This window comes from Aquarana catesbeiana, linkage group LG01, assembly GCF_042186555.1.
Source record: "Aquarana catesbeiana isolate 2022-GZ linkage group LG01, ASM4218655v1, whole genome shotgun sequence".
NCBI lineage: Eukaryota > Metazoa > Chordata > Amphibia > Anura > Ranidae > Aquarana > Aquarana catesbeiana.
This window is the reverse complement of record NC_133324.1, coordinates 421,060,995-421,088,012: the sequence shown is the minus strand read 5'-3', so window position 1 is coordinate 421,088,012 and position 27,018 is coordinate 421,060,995. Positions and strand designations below refer to the sequence as shown.

Genomic DNA, 27,018 nt, shown 5'->3' with positions numbered 1-27,018 from the left:
GACGTATGTCACCTGAGTCAATAACGCTTATATTGCCACCATGCAATGAAGTGGGGTTTCCCAATGGAACGTTATGGAATCCTGATGTTGTTCTAGGACTGGACAGTACTGGAAAATAAAACAAACAACTGCACCCAGTGTGATTGTTCTGACCGGTCAGGTTTTGGTGACAACAGGCCATTACGAGATCGGGTTACATATGGAAGAGGTTTGCCGAGAGTCCTAGAACAACATCAGGATTCCATAACGTTCCATTGGGAAACCCCACTTCATTGCATGGTGGCAATACAAGCATTATTGACTCAGGTGACATACGTCTCTCTGAGTCCAACAGTTCCGGTAAGCCTGCATTGCTTCCATACGGAGGATCCATTTATTATATATCACTTCTTTTCAGTTTGGTATCCACGGGGTGTATAACTCCATTACCTGTGCGGGACTTTCATGTCTGCCTACCTCACTGTGTGCATTGCAGCCTATCTGTGCAGTTCTGCCTACCTCGCTGTGTCCATTGCAGCCTCCCTGTGCAGATCTACCTACCTCACTGTGTCCATTGCAGCCTCCCTGTGCAGATCTACCTACCTCACTGTGTCCATTGCAGCCTTCCTGTGCAGGTCTACCTACCTCACTGTGTCCATTGCAGCCTTCCTGTGCAGATCTGCCTACCTCACTGTGTGCATTGCAGCCTATCTGTGCAGATCTGCCTACCTCGCTGTGTCCATTGCAGCCTCCCTGTGCAGATCTACCTACCTCACTGTGTCCATTGCAGCCTCCCTGTGCAGATCTGCCTACCTCACTGTGTCCATTGCAGCCTTTTTGTGTCGGTCTGCAACCTCTCTGTGTCCATTGCAGCCTCCCTGTGCAGATCTGCCTACCTCACTGTGTCCATTGCAGCCTTCCTGTGCCGATCTGCAACCTCTCTGTGTCCATTGCAGCCTTCCTGTGCCGATCTGCAACCTCTCTGTGTCCATTCATTGCAGCTTTCCTGTGCTGATCTGCAACCTCTCTGTGTCCATTCATTGCAGCTTTCCTGTGCCGATCTGCAACCTCTCTGTGTCCATCCATTGCAGCCTTCCTGTGCCGATCTGCAACCTCTCTGTGTCCTTCCATTGCAGCCTTCCTGTGCCGATCTGCGACCTCTCTGTGTCCTTCCATTACAGCCTTCCTGTGCCGATCTGTGACCTCTCTGTGTCCATCCATTGCAGCCTTCCTGTGCCGATCTGCAACCTCTCTGTGTCCTTCCATTGCAGCCTTCCTGTGCGGATCTGTGACCTCTCTGTGTCCATCCATTGCAGCCTTCCTGTGCCGATTTGTGACCTCTCTGTGTCCATCCATTGCAGCCTTCCTGTGCCGATCTGCGACCTCTCTGTGTCCTTCCATTGCAGCCTTCCTGTGCCGATCTGTGACCTCTCTGTGTCCTTCCATTGCAGCCTTCCTGTGCCGATCTGTGTCCTCTCTGTGTCCTTCCATTGCAGCCTTCCTGTGCCGATCTGTGACCTCTCTGTGTCCATAAATTGCAGCCTTCCTGTGCCGATCTGTGACCTCTCTGTGTCCATCCATTGCAGCCTTCCTGTGCCGATCTGCAACCTCTCTGTGTCCTTCCATTGAGCCTTCCTGTGAAGATCTGCGACCTCTCTGTGCCCATCCATTGCAGCCTTCCTGTGCTGATCTGCATACCTGATCAGCGTGTCATGCAGTCAGGCGGCAGCCATTCCAGTGTACAAAAGCCATGCCTCCTCGTCCTCGTCTGTGATAGGTGGAACTCAGTTTCCCAGCAGTCAGTGTTCAGCCTATCACAGACATCCTCTCATCCTCGTCCGTGGGATGAGGATGAGAGGACGTTTGTGATAGGCGGAACACTGACTCACTGCTGGTAAACTGAGTGTACCCCTATCACAGACAAGGAAGAGGAGGAGGCGCGGCTTTTGTACACTGGAATGGCTGCCGTCTGACTGCATGATACGCTGATCAGGTAGGCAGACGGCAGTGACTCGAGTATAAGCCGAGGGGAGCACTTTCAGCACAAAAAAATGTGCTGAAAAACTCGGCTTATACTCGAGTATATACGATAACTTGTCTTGCAATAGGGGGCAACTTGCATGGCCTAAAAAAAAAAAAAAAAAAAAAACCTAACATTAAAGTGGAAGCATCCAAGTGGAAGCAACAATACGTCAAATAGGGCTCAATAGACTGCTAATGCTTTATGAGTGCCAGAATGCCAGGTCAAGATAGGTTTCCTTACCATTTGCAGCTTCTGCAGTTGTAACACTCACTAGCTTTAGAGGGGATCTATTATACCTGAGATGCCTCTTATGAGCTTTGCTAGTTTGTAACCCTTGTTTCATTGTATACTGCTGTCAGGGAAGAGAACACACTCATCTTCAAGTGAAGTCACTGCTCTAGATGAGAAATATCTCATGGAGGTATTATTTTTCTGGCAGACTCAAATGGCTTATGAGAAACTAATCTCTCAGCACTTAGTGAATACATCTGTTCATACTCATTGCATGTCCTAAAGTTCCTGGGGATTAAAAAATGATTAATATATTGTCACTGATAAGAAAAGGTGAGCTGTAGAGCTTAAACACTACAGCACTACCAAGAAGAAAGCATATAAAGTTGTGTGAAAAAGTCAATACACCCCACGGACATTGTTGACTTTTTCAACATATTTAAACTGGCAAATATCAGGTCTTCAAACAGTGCTTATAGATAAAGGTCATATGCTTGAACAAATTACACATAAAATTGACATGGTATATTTATTTTCATAAGCAACTTGTTTTATTAAAACCTCAAACATCTAGGGCTCGTGTCCTTTTTGCTATTGACGTATCAGAAAGAGGGTTGTTGAAGCCTTCGAATTTGGCAAGAAATGTAAAAAAATCAGCAAAAGTTTATAAAGGCAATCATTCCATTGTATGGAAAACAATCTGCAAGTGGAGTAGATTTCCAAACAAATGCTAGCTTGTTCAGGAGTGACTGGCCCAACAAAAATAGTCTTAGACCCCATACACATTATACAACTTTTGTTGTCTGATTTCCTTTAGATTTACCAAAAACATATAGTGCAAGGGCCCTGTCTGATTGCACACAAACTGAAATTCTTAAGGTTTGACCACATATTATATGGGTTTAGTAAATGTAAAGGAAAAAATCTGCAGAAACTACTACTACTGTATAGTGTGTATCCAGCTTTAGAGTTGACTCTAAAGTTTTAGAGTTTAGAGTTTGATACTAAAAGAAGTCAAGAACACCAATATTTAATCACAGGATCTACATTTAACACTTACAACACTTATGTTCAAGCATCTACAATTAGAAAAAGATCGTACCAGTTCAACGTGCATAGGAGGTATGCCAGGAAAAAGACTTTGCTGCCCCAAAATAACATAGGAGTAAGAGTTTGCTTTGTCATTAAAACCAGAAGATGCTGTTGCCTGGGATAAAAGCGACAAACAATTCTACAAATCTGATTGGCCAAAAGCAGGCGACACGTATCTTTATAGATCACGGCAATAATCTGAACTTCTGCTGCGTCCAGTACAGCGACCAAGGAACATATTACTGTTGGCTGCAAGGGAAGCTTAAAGCTGGCATCAAGCTGACCCTTCAAGCAGACCCAACAGAAAAGCGAAAGTTCACGGATTCTGACTCCATCCTCGCATTGAGAATTATTGGTGTCAGTTTTGCCATTTTTTTCCTTATTTTTGCAAAAGTCTATTGCTTAAAATGCAGCGCCTATAATTGTAGGTATTCGCCATCAGCATGCATAGCAGACATGGTCTAAGGAGTCATTCATGGGTCACTAGAAGTCGTGGTCTGGTCACACGCTATTTAACTATAAGGAAGTTGAGTTATAATTTGTTTTATCTATCGTTTTTTTGGGTGTGTATGTGCATATGTACAGTATGTACAGTATATGTATGCATATATTTGTTTAATACCTTCCCCACCCGGCCTATAGCAGATTGATGGCCGGGCGGGACTTTCCTTCTTCTGAATGGACATCATATGATGTCCTCTAAGAAGGAGCCACAGAGCGGTGCAATTTGTCACTGGCTATGTCCACCGAACACTGCCGATGTCTGATACCATCTTGCTGCCGGTAGCACGTGACCGCTGTGACCAATCACAGCAGATCACATGACAGTAGTAAACATTGGATTGCCTCCTTTCATGCCATCCATTGTGTACAATTGTGTTGCTTGCTGTGATTGGTCAATGTGATCAGATGGTACAGACAGGGACAATCAAAACCCATCTGTACCATGTGATTAGCTCTGGCCAGTCATAGCTAATCACAACAAAACAAACTGAATGCGAGAGAGAGGGGGGGAGAGAGGGGGAAGGAGAGAGGGGGGAGAGAGAGAGAGAGAAGAGAGAGGCGGGGAGAGAGAGAGGTGGGGTGAGAGAGAGGTGGGGGAGAGAGAATGGGGAGAGAGGGGGGAGGGGGGAGAGAGAGAGGGGGGAGAGAGAGAGGGGGGAGAAAGAGAGAGGTGGAGAGAGAGAGAGGTGGGGAGAGAGAGAGTAGAGAGAGGGAAAAATAGAGAGGGGGGAGAGAGAGAGAGGTGGCGGGGAGAGAGAGGGTGGATAGGGTGGAGGGGAGAGAGGGGGAGAGAGAGGGGGAGAGAGGGAGGGGTGGGAGGGGGGAGAGAGGGGGGAGAGGGAGGGGGAGAGAGGGAGAGGTGGGGAGAGAGAGAGGTGGGGGGAGAGAGAGGAGGGAGAGAGAAGGTGGAGAGAGAGAGGGGAGAGGGTGAGAGAGGGGGCGAGAGAGAAGAGCAATCAACCCCCTCTGGAGGGACCCCGATATTGACCGAAAATGCTGGCAGTTTGGACGGCTAGGCCACGTCACAAGGAATTGTGCGAGACGGGGAGCCCAGAATGTACAAAACCATCCTTTAAACTAAAGACTAGAGATTCCTGTGGCGGAGGGGCGACCCACAGGAAATGTTCGTTCACTGCCTCAACGTGATCCTACAATGATTTCTGGGTGCCCAGTGGCGACAGTGATGTTCAACGGATGGCCAGATGTCTGGTGGACACTGGATCAGAAGTCACCACTTTGGCCTATTCATTCTACCAGCAACCTTTAGGGCCGACCCCAACTCTAGACCCCTGCTGGTTGAGGCTGAAAGCTGCTAACAACCTACGAATTCCAGTAGTAGGGGTCACTTGGATGTCCATGAAAGTTAATGAGCAAACCCTCCCTAGGGTCGGGGTCGTGTGGACCCAAAAGTCCTTCTTCCCAGAAATCCCAGTGGGGTTGGATATGAACGCCCTAAAAGAACTGGACTTAACTCGCCTTCTGCAGGAGGCGTCAACGCAAGTATCCGGGCAGTCAGAACCACAGCTGCAAAATCTGATCAACGCTTGTCGGACTGTTCAGACGCAGAGTCATAAACACACAGAGAAGGTGGGGGTCATCCATCTCCCTGCCCGTCATCAGGTTATTATACCCCCACGTCAAGAGTTGGTGTGCCCCCTTCCTGTGGTAGCTAGAAGACACTTAAGAGGGGCCACTGTGATGGATGAACCACAACGCAACCTGGAAACCAAGGGTGAATGGTTGGTAGCCAGAACTCTGTCTGTTGTCCAGCAGGGACAAGTGTTGGTGCAACTGGTTAACTTGGGGTCCACCCCGATACAAGTGCCCACGGACGTGGCCATTGCAAATTTGTATACAGTACCCAAAAGCAGCTCCCGAAATTGTTAACACAACTGCCACTTCCGGTGTAGGAGATGACCCCGGAACAAAGCAACAAGCTCCAGCAACTAGTTCACAGACATTTGACGGCATTCTCTCAAGGCCCTGAAGACTACGGCTGTACTAATGCTTTGGATCATTCTATCCACACTGGAGACACGGCTCCTATTTGGGAAAGGTATCGTAATATACCCCCGACTCTTTGCCAAGAGGTCAAAGACTTATTACGCAGCATGCTGCAAGGGGGGTGATTCGAGAGAGTCGTAGTCCCTGGGCTGCGCCCATAGTTCTTGTGCGGAAAAAGGATGGTAACTTACGTTTCTGTGTGGACTATCGCAGATTGAATGCTTGTACCCATCGGGGTGCTTACCCTTTGCCTCGGGTCGAAGAATCCCTAATGGCCTTGGGACAGGCCTAGTTCTTCTCCACGCTAGATTTGGCCAGCGGATATTGGCAGGTCCCGGTAAAAGAGGAAGATAGTGAAAAAACAGCCTTTATCACCCCTCTGGGACTATACGAGTTTAATTGGCCTGACTAATGCCCCCAGTACATTCCAAAGGCTAATGGATCGTTGCTTGGGAGACTTGAACTTTGAATCTGTCCTGATTTACTTAGATGACATCATCAACTTTTCCAGAACGTTCGAGGACCATTTACTACATCTGGATCAAGTCCTCCAGCGGCTAGCCCAGTATGGCCTTCGACTCAAACCGGAAAAATGTCATCTCATGAAAACAAAAATCGAGTATCTGGGGCATGTGATCAAGGCAAAAGGGGCTTCCCCCGATCCCGACAAAATTCAGGCTGTACAGACATGGACAATCCCTAAAACGGTAACAGAGCTTCGCTCTTTCTTGGGGCTTGTGGGTTACTACTGAAGATTCATTCTGAACTTTGCTACTATCGCAGTCCCTTTGACCCAGTTGTTGTGCGGGCAACCAGCCCATCGGAAAGGAAAATTTTCCCCCACCATTACTGATAGTTGGGGGGCAGCACAAAGTGAGGCATTGGAGGCCCTTAAGGCGGACCTGACTTCCGCTCCCATATTGGCTTACTGTAATTATCATAAACCCTTCCAGGTGTACACCGATGCCAGTCTCCAAGGATTGGGGGCGATGCTGGCTCAAGAACAAGATGGGATGGAGCGTGTGATCGCCTATGCAAGTCGGAGTTTACGACCTACCGAACGTAACCCAACCAACTACAGTTCCTTTAAAACTGAGTTGTTAGCAGTAGTCTGGGCCTTCACCGAAAAGTTTGCTGAGTACTTAGTAAGTGGTCACGTGGACATATATACTGACAACAATCCTCTTGCCTATCTAGAGACTGCTAAACTGGGGGCCTTGGAGCAACCTTGGGTGGCCCGACTGGCCCGGTTCAACTATACCATTCACTACAAGCCAGGATGCTCCAATGGTAATGGTGATGCTCTCTCCCGATTTCCTCTCCATGGGCCTCAGGATGATCTAGATCAACAATTAGAGGATGAGGTTGTTCCCTCTGGGATCCACCGGCAAGAGCAACAGGCTTCAACGGCTCTGCAGAGCAACCAAGTTACACCAAGAGGGCCAGAAATTCATAATCCTCGAGAGTGGCTGCAACTCCAGCAGCAAGACCCTGACATTTAGATATAGAAATTTGTAGATACCCCAAAGCGCCACTGGCTACAAATACTGAGCGCTCCTGGATGCAGCCAAATAAATATATAAATTAATATAACAATATATTTAACTCAATGACAACTGATAGGTTGCATAGTATATGATGTATAAAAATCCGGTTACAGATCTATAATCAAAGCTGCTGCCATAAAAACTTACTGAAAGCAAGCTAAACACCGATAATATAAAAAGTTCACAAAATAAGTCTTGTGAAAGGCAGCGCTGCAAAAACCAATAATGTTCTCCAATAATCAACTAAAAAATGTCCTTCTGTTATGCTGGTTAGAAGGTTCAGACAAAAACATGTGTCATCCAAAGAGGCTTGATAACAGTGTTGCAAGATATCCTTCTCAATGTGTAATGAGTGGGATCTCTGTGGGTATACATGCAGATCACAGGTGAATCCCCCTATAGATTCAAACCTTACCAGACCATAGCGGGTAAGACAGCATGCAAAAAACATGGGTTCGTGTTCAACGACTTTCCTCCAGAAACATCATAACGGTCGGTTACTGATGGTCGATTGCTGACAGGTGGATCGGTTCACTACTCGGAACAGCTCATTCATATATAAAAAAGAAAAATAAAGAGCTCCATGGTGTAATCCCATTGATAAAGAATTTATTAAATCTCACCCCCCTGTAGCACATACACTTACATTTAAAATGGCATTTAAAGCATATAATACACGTAATGAAGAAACGCGTCAGAGCGTGGCTATACGACTGCCTTTAAATCATACTTTCCGTGAAGCTGAGTCACTGTCTGGATCAAGCCAAACAGATAGTATTGGGAAAGCACCAGGATTTCGCTGAGGAAAGTACTGTTCATTTGCTGCCACTTACACCGGGAGACAGAGACTTGGTGATGAATCCTAAATACCTGAGAGGCAGCAAGCTGGAGCCCAAGTGGGAGCCCTGTCCATATTGAGTCCAGCAACAACCTTTCCCTGGGTGGCCTGTGTATGATCTGGTTTCAGAGAAGCCGGATGGACCTCACAAGAGACTGCATCGTAATCTCCTTCGTCCCTGTGTGTTCAGTGCTGATTCACAAATGGATAATCCTATTCCTGTCTTTCCCCCATCTGCTAGATGGGACCACAGCCAGGATGTCCTCAACAGTAGGGATGAGCTTCGAGTTCAAGTTGAACCCATGTTCGACCGTTCGTCGAATTGTGAACGATATGGGCCGTTTGCGCCAAATTTGAGTGGCGCGTCACGGACCATAATTCAATGCGGCATCGAAGTGCATTGCTGGCTGATGATTGGCCAAGCATGCACTATGACCCGCATGCTTGGCCAATTACAGCGCCGTCTGTACAGAGAGCCGTAATTGGCCAAAGCCAGGGTGGCTTTGGCCAATTATGGCTCAGGGGGTTTAGTACACGCCCCACACTATATAAGGCCGCCTGCACCCCGGCCCTGTGTAGTGCGTTCCGGCATTGAGAGAGAGATAGAGAGAGAGAGAGACAGTGTCATTTGATTTAAGTTAGATAGAGTAGGCAGGAAAGTCAGTTAGCTGCACTTACAATGTATTGTGTATATATATGCATCCTAGGTGTTGTGTATATATATATATATATATATCTATCTATATAGATATATATAGATAGATATATATCTATCTATATAGATAGATAGATATATATCTATCAATATATATCTATATATATATATATAGATATATATATATATACCCTTTTCAGTTTAGCTAGATCCGTTCCTGTTATTCTCTTACTACTGATAGACAGGCAGGTGTTTTTACAGTATTTACAGCTACCTGAAGAAAATTGCTGGTGTTCTTCTGATCCTATTAGTCCTATTAGCTACAGTATTTACAGTTAGTGTAGTGCGTCCTCTGCACAGTGTGCACCTAAAGCTACCTGAAGAAAATTGGTGGAGTTCTCCTGATCCTATTAGTACCGCAGGCAGTTGCAGTATTTACAGTTAGTGTAGTGCGTCCTCTGCACAGTGTGCACCTAAAGCTACCTGAAGAAAATTGGTGGAGTTCTTCTGATCCTATTAGTACCGCAGGCAGTTGCAGTATTTACAGTTAGTGTAGTGCGTCCTCTGCACAGTGTGCAACTAAAGCTACCTGAAGAAAATTGGTGGTGTTCTTCTGATCCTATTAGTACCGCGGGCAGGTGCAGTATTTACAGTTAGTGCAGTGCGTCTTCTGCACAGTGTGCACCTAAAGCTACCTGAAGAAAATTGGTGGTGTTCTTCTGATCCTATTAGTTCCGCAGGCAGCTGCAGTATTTATAGTTAGTGTAGTGCGTCCTCTGCACAGTGTGCACCTAAAGCTACCTGAAGAAAATTGGTGGTGTTCTTATGATTCTATTAGTACCGCAGGCAGCTGCAGTATTTACAGTTAGTGTAGTGCGTCCTCTGCACAGTGTGCACCTAAAGCTACCTGAAGAAAATTGGTGGTGCTCTTCTGATCCTATTAGTACCGCAGGCAGCTGCAGTATCTACAGTTAGTGTAGTGCGTCCTCTGCACAGTGTGCACCTAAAGCTACCTGAAGAAAATTGGTGGTGCTCTTCTGATCCTATTAGTACCGCAGGCAGCTGCAGTATTTACAGTTAGTGTACTGCTTCCTCTGCACAGTGTGCACCTAAAGCTACCTGAAGACAATTGCTGTTGTTCTGATCCTATTAATACCACAGGCAGGTAGCTACAGTATTTACAGTTTGTGTACTGTGTCCTCTGCACAGTGTGCACCTAAAACTACCTGGAGAAAATTGGTGGTGTTCTTCTGATCCTATTAGTACCACAGGCAGACAGCTACAGTATTTACAGTTAGTGTACTGTGTTCTCTGCACAGTGTGCACCTAAAGCTACCTGAAGAAAATTTGTGGTGTTCTTCTGATCCTATTAGTACCACAGGCAGGTGCACTATTTACAGTTAGTGTACTGCGTCCTCTGCACAGTGTGCACCTAAAGCTACCTGAAGACAATTGCTGTTGTTCTGATCCTATTAATACCAAAGGCAGGCAGCTGCAGTATTTACAGTTAGTGTACTGTGTCCTCTGCACAGTGTGCACCTAAAGCTACCCGAAGACAATTGCTGGTGTTCTCATACTAATAATACTACAGGCAGGCAGTTGATTCTGCTAGCTGCAGTATCAGTATATATATACATCCCAGCTTTGTGCAGCTGCAAGCCATTAGTATGTCTGAAAGGCCAACAAGGAGAGGCAGACAGTCACAAGCCAATAAAAGAGGGCAAGCAGGCTCTGTGTCTAGAGGCAACAGTGCTGGTCGTGGGACACGCATCCTCATCAGCACGTCGCCGTGGGAAACGCTTGTCCTTTTTTTCAGCAGCTGGCCGTGTTGAGCCGCAACATGCGGAAGACTTGGTAGAGTGGATGACCAAGCCGTCCTCATCCTCCTCATCCTCTCTCACCCAGGCTCAGGGTACTTTGTCTGGCAAAGCAGCTGCCAACGCCTCTTCCCTCAGCTCAATGGCATCAGTCACTCCTTCCCTAGTCCCACCATGTCCTCCTGAGGAGTCCCCGGAACGGTTTGACCACAGTGTTTGGTACATGCTCCAGGAGGATGGCCAGCGTTTTGAAGGCTCCGATGATGGTACCCAGCTCAAGGAAGGCAGTAACATGAGCCCAGAGAGAGGGGGTGCCCAAGAAGGACAGCTATCTGGCAGTCATGTTCCCCCAGCTGCAGCATACTGCTAGCTTTGCTCCAGTGATGAGGAGGGAGGGGATGATGAGGTCACTGACTCCACGTGGGTGCCTGATAGGAGAGAGGAGGAGGAGGAGAAGGAGGAGGAGGAGGTGGCACATCTCCAATGAGGCAGGATGCCCTCCAGGGGCCAGCTTAAGGGCAGCACACCAAATGCATCACACCGCAGAGCTCCGCATGTGCAGGGCGCTGCTGTCTCTGCACGTTATTCCAAAAGTTCTTTGGTGTGGGCCTTTTTTGAGACGAGTGCATCAGATCCCACTGCTGCTATTTGCAACATATGTCTCAAGCATATCTCGCTTGGCTAAAACATCACCCGCTTGGGCACCACATGCTTGACCAGATATATGTCAACCTGCCATGCAGTTCATTGGCAAGCGTACCTAAAAGACCCACACCAAAGAACAAAGCGGACCTCTCCTTGCTCCTCATCAGCTGGGATCTCCAACCCCACTATACCTTCAGTCCTCTCTGAAACCTGCACTGAGAGGAATGAAGGTGTAGAATTAGGCCTGTCACAGCCAAGTACTTGCGGGCAATCTGCTATCGGTACACCAAGGTCAGATTGTACCAGGCAAATTTCCCTGCCCCAGCTGCTGCACCGCCGAAAGAAGTTCGCTCCCAGCCATCCACATGCCCAGCGGTTGAATGCTAGCTTGGCTAAATTGCTAGCACCTCAACTGCTGCCTTTTCAGTTGGTAGACTCTGCCCCCTTCCGTGAGTTTGTGGAATGTGCGGTTCCTTAGTGGCAGGTTCCCAAACGCCACTTTTTCTCACGGAAGGTGATTACGGCTCTCTACCGGCATGTAAAAGGCAATGTCTTGGCCTCGCTTGACAGGGCGGTCAGCGGTAAGGTGCATATTACCGCTGACTCATAGTCCAGCAGGCATGGACAGGGACCTTACCTATCTTTCACCGCGCACTGGGTGACTCTTCTGGCAGCTGGGAAGGATGCAGGACAGGGTGCAGTAGTGTTGGTGGTTGTTCCACCACCACGCCTCCAAAATTCTACTAGTGGTGATTCTGCCACACCTCTCTCCTCCACCCCCTCCTCTTCTTCCTTCATGGCCTCGTCCTGTGCTGATTTGTCCTCGGAACCAGCGGTGCTCCGTAGGTGTTCAAGGGGCTACGCAAGTACGCAGGCAAAAAGATGCCATGCAGTGCTTGAGCTGGTGTGCTTGGGGGACAGGAGCCACACTGGGGCAGAGATTCTGTCAGCTCTGCAGGGACAGGTTCAGAGGTGGTTAATGCCATGCCAGCTTAAGCCAGGTATGGTGGTTTGCGGCAATGGCACCAACCTCCTCTCTGCCCTCCGACAGGGACAACTGACCCATGTGCCCTGTTTGGCTCATGTCCTTAACTTGGTGGTGCAGCAGTTCTTGGGCAGGTACCCGGGCTTACAGGATGTCTTGAGGCAGGCCAGGAAAGTCTGTGTGCATTTCCGCAGGTCATATAATGCCAGTGCTCGGCTGGGTGACCTCTAAAAGCAATTTAACCTGCCCAAGAACCGCCTAATCTGTGACATGCCACCAGGTGGAACTCAACGTTGGCCATGTTGCAGCGGCTGCACATGCAGCAGAGGGCCATTAATGAGTACCTATGCGACTATGGCACCAAGACAGGGTCAGAGGACCTTGGTATTTTTTTCCCCACACCAGTGGGCTATGATCAGGGATGCATGCACTGTCCTGTCACCATTTGAGGAGGCCACGAGGATGGTGAGCAGTGACAGTGCATGCATCAGTGACACGGTCCCTCTTGTCCACCTGTTGTAGCACACACTGCGTGGAATAATGGACAGGGCACTTGAGGCAGAACAGAGGGGGGAAGAGGAGGACTTCCTTACCTCTCAAGGCCCCCTTTATCCAGACAGTGTTCCTGCGTGCCCGCCAATCACACAGGAATTGGAGGAGGAATGTGTCAGCATGGAGGTGGAGCCTGGCACTCAGCGTCAGCAGCAGTCTTCAAGGAATCATTTACAGTTCAAAGAAACCCATGGACTTTTACGTGGCTTGGAGGAGATGGCTGCGGATCATGTCGTCCTTAGTGACCCAGAGGACTCTGGACCGAATGCCTCAGCAAACCTACGCTGCATGGCTCCCTGATCCTGCAAAGCCTGCGAAAGGATCCTCTTATTCGTGGTATCAAGGGGAGGGATGATTACTGGCTGGCAACCCTCCTTGATCCACGTTACAAGGGTAAGGTTGCGGACCGTATCTTGCCGTCGCAGAGGGAGCTGAGGATGAAACATCTTCGGGAGGCCTTGCAGAAAGGTTTGTGCAACGCGTTTCCAGAGCCTGGGAGGTTACAATTTCCTGTTCCTCCTGGACAACGTGTCGATGAGGCTACGGTCAGTCACAGAAGGAGCGGTGGAGAAGGTGGCCGTCTGACCCGATGCGTTCAGACAATTTTTTAGTCCGCAGCCCCAAGGCCTGATCGGTTCCAGCAACCATCGCCAGCGTCTGATTCATATGGTGCAGGATTACCTAGGGGCAAGATCAAACTTGGAATCACTGGCCAGAACTTGCACAGTATGCAATTGAGCTACTGGCCTGTCCTGCATCCAGCGTTCTTTCGGAACGCACAGTCAGTGCTGCTGGAGGCTTTGTAACCGATCACAGGGTGCGCCTGCCCACCGAATCGGTCGATTGGCTGACCTTCATAAAAATGAATCAGTCTTGGATCACCAGCTTCCAAACACCTGATGCTGATGTAACCGATTGATTTTTTTTTTTAATGTGAGATCCCTTCAAGACTGCCTATGCTGATGCTGAGTGACTATCCTGGTATGCTGAGTCAAAATCCTCTTCCTCCTCAATTTTCATGCTGATAGCTTGTAAGAACATTTTTGGTTCCGGGCACCGCCACCAGTGGCCAAGGCCCAATTTTTCTGCCCCTGTTTAACAGGGGCATGTAATTACAATTTTTGATGCAATACTTTGCAGCAGGGCTCATTCCTGCGCTCCAACTAGAGTATCTGTGAGAGGTTGCAGTGTTGTGGCACCAGCACCAGTGCCCAAGGCCCAATTTTTCAGCCCCTGTTTAACAGGGGCGTGTAATTACAATTTTTGATGCAATACTTTGCAGCAGGGCTCATTCCTGCGCTCCAGCTAGAGTACAAAGTGTCACGCATGCTCAGAATAAATTAAGAGACGAAAGCTATTGGCTACTGCCCCGTTTATAGTCCTGACGTACGTATTTTACGTCACTGCGTTCAGAACGATCCGATTTTCCGACAATTTTGTGCGACCGTGTGTATGCAAGACAAGTTTGGCCCAAAATCCGTCGAAAAAAATCCGATGGATTTTGTTGTCAGAATGTCTGATCAATGTCCGATCGTGTGTACAGGGCATTAGATGCATTCTAGTATGGAATTCACAAAGCTTGTTAGTATTTTGATGTTTTTCATCTGTTGGCAGATCACAACAGAGAATGCTTATGTTCTTGCAGAAAAGGAACAAACAAATGAAAAGCTTTTATGCCCGTCTATTCCGATTTATGAAAGTGTGGCTTATGCCACCGAAATGACCATAGAACTACCCTGTAAGTGTAGGCCAGACACAAAGACACACGTTTACTGGTTCTATAAAAAATTAGTGAACAGTGTAAAAACTCAGATGCTGACACCAGATGGAACACAGAAGTCTCTTCATATGGAGTCGAAGATCGTCACCAAAGTGTACAACTTCATCATACACAAGGCCAGCGTAAAAGACTCAGGAATTTACATATTTGGAAACGGCGATGGTGCGTTCTTCTGGGGGTACGACCTTGATGTGCAGGATACCTCAAATGTTTATGTGGCATTTCAGGAGCACCACCAAGACCCACAGCTAGACCTTAAAACGGAGCACCTGACAGCCTTCACCGCTTTCTGGAACTGGGAAAAGTGTGACCGCTGTGATGTCCCCAGGGAACAAAGAAAGATAGGCTTTTGCTATGTCAGTAGTGCCCATCTTGAACCAAGGCACATGCTCTCACAGGGCAGTATTGTTCCCTGCGGCTCACATGGGATTCCTGACAACCTGCGAAAGGAACTTTCCGATCGAAGACCAGAAATATTCATCAGGAGATTGTGGACCCCCTGCCACACAAGGGTTCCAGGGTTAAAAGGTACCGCCAAATACTGGCTACACAAAATAAGCAAGATTAAGAATTATATCACATTCCTCTCCAAGGCTCCGACTGAAAAACATACACACTTACCTGCCCGGGTGCCAAACCAGGAGATGCTGTTGCCAGGGATAAAAGCGACAAACAATTCTACAAATCAGACTATCTGATTGGCCAAAAGCAGGCGACATGTATCTTTATAGATCACGGCAATAATCTGAACTTCAGCTACGTCCGGTACAGCGACCAAGCAACATATTACTGTTGGCTGCAAGGGAAGCTTAAAGCTGGCATCAAGCTGACCCTTCAAGCAGACCCAACATAAAAGCGAAAGTTCACTGATTCTGACTCCATCCTCGCATTGAGAATTACTGGTATTGGTATTATTGGGAAATGGATAAAGATGTGTTGACTCTTTGTGATAAATATAATATGTTATGAAGGTGGTTTTAATGGATATGTCAAATTTAATAAAAATGTAATAATTTAAAAAAAATAGAGAGAATTATTGGTGTCAGTCTTGCCATTTTTTTCCGATAGTCCATTGCTCAAAATGCAGCGCCTATAATTGTTGTATTCGCCATCAGCATGCATAGCAGACATGGTATAAGGAGTCGTTCATGGGTCACTAGAAGTCGTGGTCTGGTCACACGCTATTTAACTATATAGAAGTTCAGTTAAAATTTGTTTTATCTTTTGTTTTTTTTGGGTGTGTATGTGCATATGTACAGTATGTACAGTATATTTATGCATGTATTTGTTTAATACCTTCCCCACGCGGCCTATAGCAGATTGATGGCCGGGCGGGACTTTCCTCCTTCTGAGTGGACATCAAATGATGTCCTCTATGAGGGGCCACACAGCGGTGCAATTTGTCACTGGCTATGTCCACCGAATACTGCTGATGATTGATACCATCTTGCTGCGGTAGCACGTGACCGCTGTGACCAATCACAGAGAGGGGGGGGAAGAGGTGGGGGGGAGAGGGGGGAGAGAGAGGGGGGAGAGAGAGGGGGGAGAGAGAGAGGGGGAGAGGGAGAGGTGGGGAGAGAGGTGGGGGGGGGAGAGACAATTTCTTTATAAAAAAAAATGCTCCCGCCATCCATGAAGGCTGGCCGCCTACTGCAAGCTCCACTGTTTAACAGTTTTTATATAGGTAAGGGGTGGGCCCACCTGGCTACGTCACCTGGTGGCACAGTCCCCTTCTGATATCACGACGGGTGCATGCTGGGTTGGCAACCTCACACGGGGCAGTGCCACCAGGTGACGTTGTCAGGTGGCTCCACCCCTTACCTATTGTCACGTACCTGGTGATGAGAAATGCAGAAAGAGACCTCTCTTGCGTCCCTGACTTGCGGCCCCTGATAGAGGAAACAGGGAGCACAGGAGTCTAAGGTAGCAAGAGTGCCTGGCAGGATCAACAGCTGGTGGATGGATCAGGAAGCCTTCAAGAAACCGTAACAGAATCAGCAGGTCTTGGCAGCAGGAGACAGGAACCAGCTGGAACCAGTAACACACAGGAGCAGGTAAGTAGCACTGAATGCGGAGCACAGGAGAGTCAGGCAAGCCGGGTCAAACCAGACAAACGGTGCAGGTACAGATGCAGCAGACAGGGACGGAGTCACAGGGCAGGCCGGGTCGGTAACAGGCAGGCACAGATGGACCAGAGGATAAGGCAGAAGCAGAGTCGTAGACAAGCCGGGGGTCAGAGGCAGGCAGCGGGCAGGGAAGGTCACCGGTCAAGCCGGGTAAACACTGGATCAGATCAGGTCAAACAAGTAAGGCACAGGAACGCTGTGGATCAGGCAGAACTTGTCTGAGGGAAGAGCTGTGTTTAAATAGCCCGCCTGGTGCCAATGGCTGTGCATGCGCACTCCAGCACGCCGACGCGCGAGTGCGCACACGCGCGCGCCCAGGCACCCGCAGGCGCACACAAGCAGGTGAGGGACCACTGTTCCCAGCCAGTCTTTCCTGACACCTATATAAGAACTGCGAGATGGCAGAGGAGGCAGTAGGCAGCCAGCCTTCATGGACGGCAAGAGCGTTTTTTTTTTTTACCGGGTGCGGCGTGCGGTGTGATTGAAGATGGATTTACATTGGGGGACACTATTTTTTTAATAAAGGAATTGTGGGGTACTAACAAGTCACGCTCCTGTGAATAGACATTGTCCATTCACACACAGAGTGTGGCTTGGCTGGGCCCTGCCCCCCACTCTCTTCTCATTGGCTCACTGGCTGTGATTGACAGAAGCAGGAGTCAATGGCTCCCGCTGTTGTGTGAGTCAATGAGGAGAGAGAGACATGGGAGAGCCACTGTTCTCATACACATCCCTGGATTGAGATGGGGTTTAGGTAAGTATGGGGGGGACTGGGGGGAGCTGCACCCAGAAGGTTTTTTTTACCTTAATGCACCTTTAGAACCACTTTAAATAAACCCCACAGTATTTTTTAACGAAGTGTTTTTTTTTTACCATTATTAACCACTAGTTAAAGCGTTTGTTACCCCAACACTTCATATCCCTGATATGTGGCTGCTGTACCATGTACTTGTATGAGAAAGCATCCTGTTCTCTTTGTATTGCTTCATTTGTGTGAAATCCCTGGTGTTTCTGCCAGTCCCTCTGTTCTCCTTTTAAAAACTGACCACACCAAGCAGGAGAGCACACCGTGGTCAGTTCTCTAGCTATGATGGGAACGCAGTATGCTCTCCTCCAATGATCAGATTTGTCCCGACACCCCCCCCTGCACAACCATTCATTGAGAAGCCCAGTGTGCTGCTGCTTCTCCTCCCCCCCAGCTCTTATGCAGCTGAGAACAGAGAGAATGTGATCACTTATCAAAAGAGGGAAAAAGGTATTTATAATGTTTTTTTATATCTATACATAAATTGAAACTTAATGTATAGAACGGGGATGCAGGGATTATAGCGGTGCCAAAAAAACAGAGTATAGTTTGATAAAAAGCATGAAATTTTTATTAACAACTTTTTAAAAGATAAAATACTGTAGAGTATTACATAGACATGGTGTGCAACAACATACAAGACATATTAAGACCTTTTACAGCCAGGTTACTACAAGGTTCGGCCTACAAGTGTAGCGGCCAATTCCATAGATAGGTATTTGGGGATCCTACATGTTTCGCCAGAAGTGGCTTCCTCAGGGACAGTTGGTTATACCTATGCCGTTAATATATAATCTATAACGAAAAATTGACAATCAACAAACAATATATGTAATAACAGCAGTGTAGAATCAAAATACATCAAAAAAGATATTTTTTATGGGACATAAATAAACATTGAACATGTTTGCGAGCTGTCGGGCATGTTCAATGTTTATTTATGTCCCATAAAAAATATCTTTTTTGATGTATTTTGACTCTACACTGCTGTTATTATAAATATTGTTTGTTGATTGTCAATTTTTCGTTATAGATTATATATTAACGCATAGGTATAACCAACTGTCCCTGAGGAAGCCACTTCTGGCGAAACATGTAGGACCCCCAAATACCTATCTATGGAATTGGCTGCTACACTTGTAGGCCGAACCTTGTAGTAACCTGGCTGTAAATGGTCTTAATATGTCTTGTATGTTGTTGCACACCATGTCTATGTAATACTCTACAGTATTTTATCTTTTAAAAAGTTGTTAATAAAAATGTAATGCTTTTTATCAAACTATACTCTGTTTTTTTGGCACCGCTATAATCCCTGCATCCCCGTTCTATACATTACGTTTCAAATTATTTTGGGATGAGGTGCCGTGTTACATTGAGGACTATCCAACCACCCCCTTTATCTATACATAAATATTTTGCCTCTAATTTCTATTGTAAACTGAATGGGTTGTTTTACAAGGTTATCGTTTACAATCACTTTAACCCTACTTAACTGAGGTTAACACCTTCATGTTTTTCACTTTTTACATAGCCAGTGTTTTTGTGTTTGTTATTGCAAAGGGAACAGATTGTTGAATAAAAATGGCATGTTTTGTCTATGGCAAAACTAAAAGGAATTTTTTTTAAAGCAGTACCTGTGATAATTCAGCAAACATTCATTGAAATTGAATCAATAAATCAATCACTGTCATTTAAAACAAATGCACCACAAAGATTCACCTGCAGTAAATGTTTGGTTAATGTCACATTTACTGCTTTATCAATATATATCTGAAAAAAATGAAAAAAAGGGAGAGGGAACATCTGTCCTCTATAAATTGAGGCCCATCCCATCTATTGAGTAAGCTATTCTGAAGGTGGACAACACAATTGGAGCATATTTCATGTGAAGTTCGGAACATATGCAGTGTTATGATTTACCTGTTTAAATATATTGGATTAATTTCTAATGACATATTTGTGTTTTAGCACTGGTTGTGTATGTGTTTATATTATTACTTTTTGTTGATTTATTGGATAGCATGTTTGTGGGGATATATTATATTATATATGGTATATATATATTTTGCTGATACCAACATCTGCTCCAATTTCTATGCACAGTGGTCTAGAAGCTGGGAAGATTATTTTAGTGGAAACAGTTCCCATGTTTGTAAAGAATCACACTGCTAGCATGATACTGACATTTACCCAGGTAAGAACTGAAGTTATACAACCCTAGGCTATGTTGATGTGGATTATCATATCAGCAATAAACCAATTAAAAAAATGTGTAATGCTTTTATTTATTTATCCAGTTGCAGTATTATAGGATACAATTGAATTATACAGGTTGAAAAAACATTTATGACAAACATCTTGCTTAGTATCATTCATTAATTTATGTTTTTATTGGCACCTTTATATTTTTTCATTACATAAAGTTTTAAAACTGATATCAAGAAAAAAAAATCACCACTTTTTTCCCCAAGCTTGAGGTTCATCTCCAACCTATCCTTCTGCCTGTGTAACATCTGCTGTCACTAATTAAACATCATAGGACACAGTTTAAGTCTCACAGTTTAATTATTGCCCCCACCAACTGTGTTCCTTAACATTAATAATGTCCCCCTTTATAAAAGCCAGTCCTTATCTCCCATATTTCATGTATAAGTTTATTGTAGCAGTATTGATGTTCAAATAATGCTTTGTGCTTTTATATGTAAAAATAGCGAATTTTATAGTTGTATAAGGCATGGCAAGTTTTATACTAAAATTATGAATTTGCTTCAGTTAGCTGAACTACCCCATTATACTTTTAGTATACACCCTGGTTAACTTATAACTGGCGGAGAATATATGTCCTACAGTAACAAGGCTCCTACATCCCACTGTAGCACCAACCTTAGGAACCCCTATCCCCAACAACTTCAAACCTGCAGTGACTACTACAACAACTTTAGCACCTCACTCTTACTATACTCCAAATCATCTCAAAAGCAGCCCCCAAATAAGAGCACACACACACACATATTAATTTTTCACACCTCTCTCTCTTCAAAGTTCAGCTCCTTCCAGAACAACTTCATCCCCATGCTCTGTTTCCCCATATTCAGTATGGGGGGAGGGGTTATGAGAATCGGCCCTCCCCATAGAGGATGTTGTGCTAAATCTGTAGGTAAATAGGAGAGCCAGAACCTTTTCTAAGCGGAAAAGTGAGTTTGATGAAGTTGGCGTAGCCTCCACCCAGGACAGGGCCTCTGTGAACAGAGGGTTTTCCCTTCCTGGGAGATTAATCAGTAATCTAATCAAAGTAATTGGGAGCAGAGAAACCACTGTAACATTAACTATAAGTATATAGATGCACACCGGTATGGAAATAGCACAAGCTTTATATAAGAAAAGATTAATAACAGTATATACATCCAATGTACAAACAGGTATTATTAACAAAGGGGATGATAGGTGGCCTGGTGGAATTGTGCACATATATCCGTGTATTAAATGTTATTAATAAAGATACCCCCAGATGAATGTTGCAGCAAAGTTCAGTTGCAGGGACCCCTGAGAATGATCGCAATGTAATATCCATCTTTGTGTCAAAAACATGAAGACAAGATCAGTGGTGATGGGGAGATCCTCCAACGGTTGTCCAACCAGCTTGGAACACAACTTCTCACATGCAGAAACTGTGGTGTGGCACTGGAAGTCAGAGTCAGCTTATCTACTCTGCCTTGTAGTCCCTAGCAGCCATGCAACTGGACCTCTGATTACGATAAGTGTCTGTCAGATACCTAACCTGGCTCTAGCCTATACTGGTTATTGAGCCCTAAGTTAAAACTATCTGTAAAATCCCAGACCAGAAGGGACAGGGCTAACTAAAATAACAGGAGCTGCAAATAAACTCTATTGCAATAAATAGGTTTGCCTACTAACATATCGGAAGGTGACCACTACACACACATACAGTAGCACAGACCTAACTATCTGGCACTGTGCATGTGTGCTAATAACAAGGACAAAGATACATCCGTCACAAGGATTTGGATACACACTCAAGAAGCTTTGGCAACTGCAATTTATCTAGTAGAACATAGGAATACTTGCCTAATAATCTCTGCTTCTGATCAGGGTGAAAAACAAAAGCACCTGTGTGTATAAGGTTATGTGGCTCGGTTCTCTTTGTCTACTTCCTGGAAATTCCCCTTTTTATAGCATTACAGTCCTCCAGTCAGGGTTTCTGACCTAACAGGGACAGAAAGTACCTGTCTGTAACCAACTAACTGTGTTAATTAATAAGCAAAGGTTATTTGCATTACACACTGTCATGGTTATGCAGTAATGTTTGTCTGTCAGCTTACCTCTCCATGTGTTCAGATTAAGAGGCCAGCCACTCTTACCTGGCTGCTTAAGTAATCTATCCTCAAAGCATGGCTTCACCCCAGCCCCTATCAGGCAACGCTATATTAACTTGTGCACTGCAAGCCAGCTCTGCTGATCAATATTGTGTGATTTGGCTTCCCTGTGTTCATTGCTCTGTGTCCTACGTCTGATCCTGTTTACCGATCTTGGCTTGTTCTTGACTATCCCTGCTTGCTTGTGACCCTGACCTTTTGGCGTGTTCTCTGTCTATCTTTGTCTGCTAGTCGCCCTGACCTTTGACTTATCTCCTTACTATCACTTGTTGTCCTGGGCTGCTGCTTCCTCTCTGTCCTTCTGTAGCCTACCGTGAGCATGAGCTGGGAGACCCTGGGGGCCGCAACCTGGAGTCAGTTGTAGCGCAGTCCATCCTCACCACTCTGGTGAACACCTGCTGGCTCTTAGACTCTGCGCCCTGGGGAATCTTATGCTCTAGCTCCCAGTAAGATCCGTGTTGGTGCTCCAGTGGTCCTGCCTTCCTGAACCACCCAGAGTTCCATTCGCAGCAGTCAGCCATAGGGTTCACTACTTTAGCAGTGCACTCCTGACTCCAATGGTGTGCATCTGTCACCTGGACTCAGGTGACCTGACACACACAGATAAAGTGCAGCAGATTCCTACACATCAGTTCTGAGCTGGGTTGTGTGTGTTTTTGTTTACCTCATGTGCATAACCTTAAAATTCACTTCACACAGGACTGCACACGTTAGAGTTAACAGTGATAGTGAACTATTTCTAAATACATGTTTTTGTGTACCTGGTAAGTTCACTAACATTAAACAAGGTGTTAGATGTATAGCAGCAGCACCTAAGGTTTCTTTCCCAATTGACATCTTGCAGTTTACTTTAGGGGAAAGAAAAGATAGAAATCCTTTTGGTAAGAAAAACAAAAGTTCCTCATCCTTATCTTTTTTTTAGGTATTATTTACAGTTTAAACCAGTAAGTTCTGCTACCTCTTCCATGGACAACCTCAACCAACTACACACAAACTTAAACTTGTTCAGATGTGTCTATTGTTGTTAGTTATGTGAATATTGGTGAAGCTTAAATGAATGTATGATTATTTTCATTTAACCTGTATTTGCAGCATGCAGTGAGTCACATGAAAGTTGCATACATGCCACCAATTGAGGATATAGGTCCTAATGCTGTACATGTCCAGTTTGTATTATCAGTCAGTAACCATCACGGGACAGTGCATGGCATCTGCTTCAATATTACCATACTTCCAGTAGACAACCAGCCTCCTCAGGTAATTGCTAGAGTGTTGCTTTGTAATAATAATTACTGTTATTCTCAATCATATTCTCCGTGGTCTAATGTCTTTAAAGTAAAACATTTTCTAGATATAGATAGTAATAATGGTTTAGGTGCAGGGTCTCCTGGATCTATAGTATGCCGATTACACTTCAGAATGTAAAATACACTCAAATATGTTTTATTGCCAAAATGTGTTTTAGCCCATTTTTGCAACTAATATGAATTTAGGAATGTCAAAACTGTACAAGATAGAATCCAATTCATTCTCTTGAGTGTTAGACTTCTTATACTATTCCTCTCGACTGTTGAGTGAAATGTTCAATATATACAGATATACTGTGTATATCTAGTTATCTAGTCTAGTTATACCAAAAATTCAGTTTAATAAATACATTTGGTGCCAAAACAGTGAGCTGTTGTTGCTTTGTAAGTTTAACTATCCATTTCAAAATCTAAACACTGCTTTTCAAAGCCTAAAATTGTTTTACACCAGAAGCAAAACCAAAACCCAAAGTCCACTAATCCATAAGAAACAAAACTAATAACCCATGTAAGCTGTCGGTGAGCTGTCATTGGCGGAGTGGACACTGTGCTTGGGGCACGGAATGTGCAAAAACAAGGGATGCCAGCTGTACGCATTCATGTGGCAGCTTTGCGTTAAAAGCTACCTAGTGCTGACAGATTTATGCAAATGGTTGGTATTAGGTGTTACATTTATAGACATGAAAGCTCAGACAAACACTACACAAACTACTGCAATATTTAAACATTTTTTACTTTTCTAAATATACCCTTTATTATTTATCAAATTTAAATATTATGTATATTATTATATATTTCTGCTAAAACGGTATAATCAAGGACATTTATTGCTTAGGTATTTACATTTGACATGAGTGTGGAGGAAGGTGGCTCTCAGCAGGTGACAATGGATTATATCCGCATGATTGACAAGGACACAGCACAGGACCATCTTGGTATTATTCTGCAGAAAGCACCTTTACATGGCATGGTTCAGCTGGATGGAAGAGCTGTGAATGAAGGAGAACAATTCAGCTACCAAGACCTGAGCATGCTAAAAGTTAGGTTAGAATTTTTTATTTTTATTTATTTTTATTTTTTTTGTATTATTTCAAAATATTTTTTGGCTACAAAAGCACCTCCATGAATAAAGCAATGTAAAACAATTTACCAGTAGTGTAGCAACATCTGTAGCAGAACTAACAATTATTGGTGACACCATGGTCCTGTTATAAAGAATATTTAGGAATGCAAATTATGCCTAAGCAGTACCCTGAAAATATACCTTTTGCCAAGAATTCCTCCCGAAAAATAGAAGTGCATGTCTTGGTATGTGAGGGTGCCTAGGTACTCTTGCTCACACAGGCTCATAGCTGTATATCACTCTAGTGTGAGATTAAGACACTGCTTCCCTTGATTGCTGGTGCCAGATTGGAAGTAATACATTGTGATGGCTTTGCTGTACTGCTCATTATTCCCCTTAATAGAGGCTATGGTGTAAAGATTCCAGGCAGCTAAATTGTATAAGATACAGTATGTGTATGTCAGGTAGATGTTACTACCAAGGGGAAGGTGTCATTGATCACTCATGTACATGATGGACCTGAGTAGTTTAACTATGACTTCTTGGTTTTTTATAACTGATTTTAACTGTAAGGATGCTGAAGCACTTGGGGATAGCTACTTTATTGGACTCTATTGAAAAAATGACTTCAGAGAGCACTGAGTTATCCAGTATCTGATTTTCACTACTTTTGAACAACAACTATTTTTGGTCTAATCATGTCTAAGCAATGCTGATTAAACAGGATTTTTCTCCAGCATAATAATACTTATAGGAAAACATTAGTCATTTTGTAAATCCTTGTTTTTATTTGTATAAAATCTTTAGATAAACACGCATTATAGGATGCTTCCGTACTTCAGAAGAGCCCAGTATTAGCTCTGCCCTCTGCAACTTCTCCCACAGACTGTGGATCCACAGGGGAGGGTCTGAGGCGGGGTGTGTACATCACTCTTACAAAATCCAGAATAAATATATGCATACCCACTACACATTCCCTTTTATTATACTGGCAACTAACACGTTTTCCTGTTACCAAAGGTATCAGCATGATGGCTCTGAATCCTTGTGGGATGAATTTAAATGTATTGCTACAGATGGGATCAATTCTGCTGAATTTCTTCTAAAAATACAGGTCAGTTACATGTCATACCAATTGCCAAAGCAATTAAAAAAGATATTGTAATATTTTACAAAACAAAAAAAATGTTTATGATGTGCTTAGCCTCTGCCTCCCAGGTATGTGATTACATATCTGACTCATAGAATCTGTGTATAATGATTGTAAAGGCTTGTTTAAATATAACAAACATGTTATACTTACCTGCTCTGTGCAGTGGTTTTGCACAGAGCAGCCCAGATCCTCCTCTTCTCAGGTCCCTTTTCTGTGCTCCTGTCCCCTCCCTCCTGTCAAGTGACCCCACAGCAAGCAGCTTGCTATGGGGCAACTGAGTTGAGCCACAGCTCCCTGTGTCCATTCAGACATGGAGCTGAGTCCCGGCCCCACCCCCATCTCTCCTCATTGGCTGACTGACCTTGATTGACAGGAACGGGAGCCAATGGCACCGCGCTGCTGTCTCAGCCAATGAGGAGGGGAGTCCCAGCCAGCCAAGACACTCCTGCAACATTGCTGGATCGAGATGGGGCTCAGGTAAGTTTGGGGGGGGGTGGCTGAGGGGGGCTGATGCACACAGAAGTCTTTTTATCTTAAGGCATAGAATACATTAGGATATAAAAAACCTTTTGCCTTTACAACCACTTTAACATCTACTATTTCATTGCTTAGACCTCTGCTCTGTGGCCAGTTAAATTGAAGTCTTTCTACTTCTGTTCAGCCCCCCTGTTAAATAAAAGCTGCTCGATTGGTGGCTCCAGCCAATGTCTGCAGCAATGATCTGTGTATTCTGACAGTGGGGGTATGTCTCTGCTGTCAGAATACCATAACACACTACAGGGGATTCCCCTATCCACCCATTCCGTTTCACATTAATATTTATGGTACCAAAATTAGTGTGTGCTGTAAATTGCCTCCAGCAATACTCTGTTTCTTCTTGCTGGAGGCTGCCATTTTGCAGAAGCCTAGAGCCCCTGAGCAGTTGTAAATCTTTATGCTGTCAGCAGATCAGCCTCTAGTGGCTCTGAATTTCGGCACAATGCCAAAAATGGACAGTAACTGAGCATGTGCAGAGCAGGGTGAGACAGTGAATTATTGGATTTCAAACAGTATAGGCACTTATTTTTAATGTTTTACATAGCTATATCTACAAAGGGGGCCAGCCTGAAGTGATCTAGCAGGACTTTATTTTCTGACTAAAGTTCCACTTTAAGTATAGTTTCACCATGCTAGAATTAGATCAGTTAAAGATGTTTTCTGATTGGCTGGTAAGTGGCTGCAAGGTAAAACTGTGCCTAGCCCATTGCTTTTTGCCATATGGCAAAATTATTTATATCTTAAAAATAACATACATGTAGACTCCACCAAATAAAGATGCACAAAAACAAATATTTAGGATGCAGACATCAGAATGATGAACACTTACTTTTTACATATTATGGGAACTTTTATTTATAAAATGAAATTGGACAATGTGAAAAAATGAGTAATGATACCTCTAAACCATTATCAGAGTTTGCTTGCCCTTGTACTTCTTTGGTTGCAACCTCGTTCCCATTACAATAGTTATAATGATTG

General features: G+C 44.8%; 1 protein-coding gene and 1 pseudogene across 2 annotated transcripts in view; both read left to right on the top strand.

Moving 5' to 3' along the window:
* Positions 1-27,018, top strand: part of FREM1 (FRAS1 related extracellular matrix 1) — a 267,168-nt gene that overhangs the window by 108,544 nt on the left and 131,606 nt on the right. For both annotated transcript variants that reach the window (XM_073635658.1, XM_073635669.1), the window contains exons 12-15: positions 19,687-19,777; positions 23,070-23,234; positions 24,120-24,328; positions 25,368-25,461. In XM_073635658.1, the coding sequence (XP_073491759.1) occupies positions 19,687-19,777; positions 23,070-23,234; positions 24,120-24,328; positions 25,368-25,461 (559 nt within the window). The remainder of the gene's footprint in view (positions 1-19,686; positions 19,778-23,069; positions 23,235-24,119; positions 24,329-25,367; positions 25,462-27,018) is intronic.
* LOC141124090 (Ig-like V-type domain-containing protein FAM187A) lies at positions 14,424-15,592 on the top strand (annotated as a pseudogene).